The sequence below is a fragment of the Carassius gibelio genome, chromosome A13, assembly GCF_023724105.1.
Source record: "Carassius gibelio isolate Cgi1373 ecotype wild population from Czech Republic chromosome A13, carGib1.2-hapl.c, whole genome shotgun sequence".
Lineage (NCBI taxonomy): Eukaryota > Metazoa > Chordata > Actinopteri > Cypriniformes > Cyprinidae > Carassius > Carassius gibelio.
Genome location: NC_068383.1, coordinates 28,836,099 through 28,840,739, shown reverse-complemented (window position 1 = coordinate 28,840,739; position 4,641 = coordinate 28,836,099). Strand labels below are relative to the sequence as shown.

Below are 4,641 nucleotides of genomic sequence, written 5' to 3'. Positions count from 1 at the left end.
CAAATTACTCTCTGTGGCCTTGTCTTATATGACTATCTGCTCGTCAAACATGCAGCTCGGGAAACAGGAGATATTATCAGTCACAAATAATGAAAGATTAAAAAGTTTAAATATATTGTTGTCGATGATTTTAGCCATATACTGTAAGTCCTTCAAAAGAGCAAATAGAAACAGTTGGTGTCACTCACATAAATACAGTACATGTTCACAAATATACATGCATACTAGACAGTGCATTTAAACTTTTTGCAAACATAGATGTTGCACTGAGACTGGTGTCATCCAATGTTTTATGAGAAAGTGCTAAACACAAGAATTCTAACTATTCCATTTGAAAACAGACAATCTTCTTTTAATTTGTGCTTCATGCTCTTCATGCAAAAGTTTTAATGGTCATTTCCCTTCTGGGAACAGATTGAAGTATTCTGATGAAGGTTCAAATATTTTCAGTGTTAAAATGTATTTTGCTGACACTCTAAACCATTGATAAAACATTGCATAGATAATTGGATTCATGCAGGAATTCATGCATAACATCCAATACATTATGTTAATTATAAGAACATCATTTTCATCATGCCCAAAAGAAAGAGTTACTATGTAGTATGGTGTCCAAAAAAGAAGATAAACCAGTACTACAATGCCTAAGGTTCTTGCAGCCTTTTTTTCTGATTTGGCCTTTTTTTCTGTGACTAAATTTAAATGCTTAGCTTGCCGTTTTGCTACAAAGCAGATTTTCATATACAAAGGAATAATTATACAGCAAGGTGCCACTAAACAAACCAAAGTATCTATTATTAGATTTTCTAATGTAACAACAAGTACACATTCTCCAATACATGTATGGTTTCTTTCTGGATAGAGCAAAAAGTCATACAAAAGATAAAATGAATATACAAAGGAGAATAACCAATTTACAACAATAGAAACAACAACTCTGTTAATATTGACCTTCAGTGGATATCGCAAAGGGTCATTCACAGCAATGAACCGATCCACAGATATAATAATCATATTACCAAGAGATGCTACGACAACCACATACAGAATAAGAGGAAATATTGAACAAAATATTTCTCCAAAGTACCAGCATGGCTCAATGAGTTTCATTCCTTGCACTGGCATGAGAATCAGTCCTGCGATCAGATCAGCCACGGCCAGAGAGAGGATCAGCACATTGGTCGGAGTGTGAAGCTGCTTGAAATGTGAGATGGAGACAATCACCAGCAAGTTCAGAAACACAGTGAACACTGATGTTACAGAAACAAAAATGTACACAACAATGTACTCCGCTTCTGGTCTGATACTTTTGCTACAAGACAAATTGTTGTTTGGAAAGCAGTAATGGACTGTTTGATTGTCCACATTTGTCACTCCCCAGTCAGACATTTCCACGATGGATGGATATTGAAGAGTAGAGTCTGTGTGAGGTTGCTTGTCAGTTTAGCCCCGATTCCTTATCACTGACATGACACAGCTTTATACATATGGAAAGCACAGTGACCTGCCCATTCAACATGATGTTTCATTATTCAGCTCTCAAACCCACCCTCTAGTTATATATTCATAGAACTTATCAATCTTATCTATACAGTATAGCTACAGTATAGTAAATTAGAGAATCCAGTGATGCTTGTTTACTATTACATTCTTCCTAAGATAATAGCATCTGTCTTAACAAAAACTAATGCTATTAGAAAAATTAGTCCAATCCACTGCCTTCCATTCCACTCAAAATAATATGCATGTTAACAGACAATAAAAATTGAAGATGGAATCTGTGTACTGTTCTCTTAAAGTTTTCCTTTACCAAAGTGTGTAATATAAATAAACAGCAAGCCACACTCTGTTCACTGAGCCAGGATATGAGCAACTTGCTTCTTTTATAGTGCAGTGTATAATTTACATAGTCAAACTCAGTGGCCATTGAACAGTAAAACTGCAAGCGAAATGAAAGAAATGTAGAAAATTAACTATCAAATTGTAGCAAACTTATTAAAAATTCAACTAATAAAATGTATACACATACATTGCTAACTCAGAAGCAATTTAGAAGCATTCTCAATGCGGTGCACTAGCGCCGATCTGCAATAACATACACATCTTTGATCATATCATATTTAAACTGAACATACTCTCCTGCAATATAAATTAGACAGATTAATGATTTAAATGAACTTACAGCCAATGCTTACAACAGGGTTTAACAGAAGGATTCATTTAAATGTGACACAAACATGTTGAACACTTGTTGCAACATGATTTCGTTGCTTCTATAACCTAATGTGCATCGCTCACTGAAACACGTCAAGATAAGAGTCCTCACATAAGAACTTACAAAATAGCAGCAGGAAAAATTAAACTCATACAGGACATTAAACAATCACAATATAATACTGACAAATGCAAATGTCTATCATAAATTATACACAGCCTATAACAGAGGTAGAACGCTCCCAAACCTGGTGTTATTAATGTCCCATAACAGTGTGTGTAAGTCTTATTTAGCCCTCATTTGCTAGCTGTAAGATAACATCAGAAATGGGTCTTAAGAATGCTTTTTACATTCCCTCCTGAGGTTGTTCTAACTTGTACCTTGCGGACATTTCCATCATTGCTCGGGAAGACAGATGTGATTAAGCCCAATGGCCAATTGTTCCTTGGGGACTGAATTTGCTTCAATAGCACAACATCTCCAGCATGCAGCTTTCAGTGAGCCTCATGCCACTTGCGTCGAGGTTGGAGTCTACTTTCTCCATCAGCTCCAGAACTTGTTAACTAATACTTGCACTCGCTTCCACTGACATTTCAAGAGGTATTTTTCAGTGTAGTTTTCGAAGTGAACAGGTACTCTGAGCTTTTGGGTTAAGAGCATGGAGTGAGTATGCATGGAGAATAGGGATCTGCTGAGACAAGAACCAGTGGTTAAGCATTTATGATTGCTGACACTTCTGCCATCAGAGTGCAAAGTACCTCATGAGTCAAGTTACCATGTTTCTTCTGCAACAGCATAATGCCTAGAATCCTGCAGTTTACACCGATCATGCGTTCCCATGCTCCCCCCATGTGGGAAGCATGTGGCAGATTGAGTTCCCAAGTACAGCCATTTTCATGTAGGTATTTCAGAAGACTAGTCTCGTTTTCTTTTGCTGGTTGCATCCACAGTTCTTTACTAGCTCCGAAAAAAATTTAATTTCCTTTGTCCAATCTGAGCTGTTTTGCTGGTCCTCTCACAACGAAAAATCTTTGCAGATCACTGATACAACTGGCAGTGTTCATAGACTCTATGACCTCTATGTGTATTGCATGTGTACTTATACATTTGAAGAGTATAACACGGGAACTGGCGGATATTTAAATTAAAGTTTAATAATAAAATAAACACAAAAGAGCGAGACAACCCCTCGTGGTCAATTGTTGCACACAAACAAGACCAAAACACTAAATAAAACCCAGGTTTGGTCCTCTCTCATCTTGCATTGCCATCACTCCCCCTTTTATCCTTACGGTGCTCCTTTATGGGACTCGAGAACGGTGAGTGGTGCAGGTGTCGCTTGTTATCACTCTCATTCAACCGGCCTCGATCCGTTCCCACGGCTCTCAGCCCTGCCCCTCTCGTCACACCCACCTTTTGTTTTCAGCTACACCGCCTCTGGTGTGTCAAATGACCACTGTCCATGGACCAAAAATGTCTAACCCCAGGTACGTAATGGAGGAGATGTACTGATTTGCTCAGGAGATAGATCTGCAATCTTTTGAACTTTTTTCTCTGAGTTTGTGGCATGTCACACAACAATGAAGGATAGAGTTGATCAGTCTTATCCGCACGACAGTCCACAAGCCAGACAGTCAGATTGCTCCTTTTGTGAACAGTCTCCCTTGATGGTGCGCGTTGCAGTGGTAGTGGCTCACCAACAGTTTAGCAACATGACTTTGCTTTGGGAGGATGATTGGATTCTTTACCTCTGACTCAAGAGAAACATGTTTGGGATGTGACTGAACTTAATGAGTGGGAACAAGCTTGATGAATCAAAAATGATACCACTCTTAGCAGGTAGAAAAACTCTGAAAACATTATGAGAAGAGGATTCTTTCAACTTGAGTAGTGAAGCTGGTTACACAAAGTCTGACTTCTGCATCCATCTCAGGATAAACCATTTCAATAAGCTCACAATGTTGCTCTTGGGGTGGTTGGTAGAGGATGCTGGGTCCTATGAACCATATGGTGTCATTCAGCTGTGACATAACCATGGATCTTGTTGCCAGGTCAGCTGGATTCTGAATCGTAGGCACATAACTCCACTGGTTTGGAGAAGTTGACTGACAAATCCGCTGAACACAGGTGTGCACATAAACAAGGAAACATCTGGACTGATTGTAAATATACCCCAGGACCACTTTGCTGTTATAATAGAAGTCACTGGATTTGGCTTGTGGTCTAACTCTTCAAGGATGTGTTCAGCCATCTCTACAGCCAGCACTGCATGGTTCCAGGTTAGGGATAGAAGGCTCAGGACGAGTTGACAGCTTTGCCTTGCCCAGTACAAATCTCACTTTGACCTTAAACCACTGTCCCTTTGGCCCAGTTTAAGATATCTGAAAATACTACTGTCTATGATAGCTATCAGTGTAAATGTGTAA

At 38.8% G+C, this 4,641-nt stretch overlaps 1 protein-coding gene across 1 annotated transcript; it reads right to left on the bottom strand.

The window, feature by feature from the left end:
* Positions 1-393: 393 nt before the first annotated feature.
* On the bottom strand, positions 394-1,389 carry LOC128026736 (trace amine-associated receptor 13c-like). Its single transcript, XM_052614005.1, has one exon. It carries the CDS (start codon positions 1,387-1,389, stop codon positions 394-396), a length of 996 nt encoding a protein of 331 aa, XP_052469965.1.
* Positions 1,390-4,641: the final 3,252 nt, after the last annotated feature.

What these genes read in the sequence shown, in the direction of transcription:
- LOC128026736 (XM_052614005.1), bottom strand. Translation starts at nt 1,389, where the DNA reads ATGTCTGACTGGGGAGTGACAAATGTGGACAATCAAACAGTCCATTAC.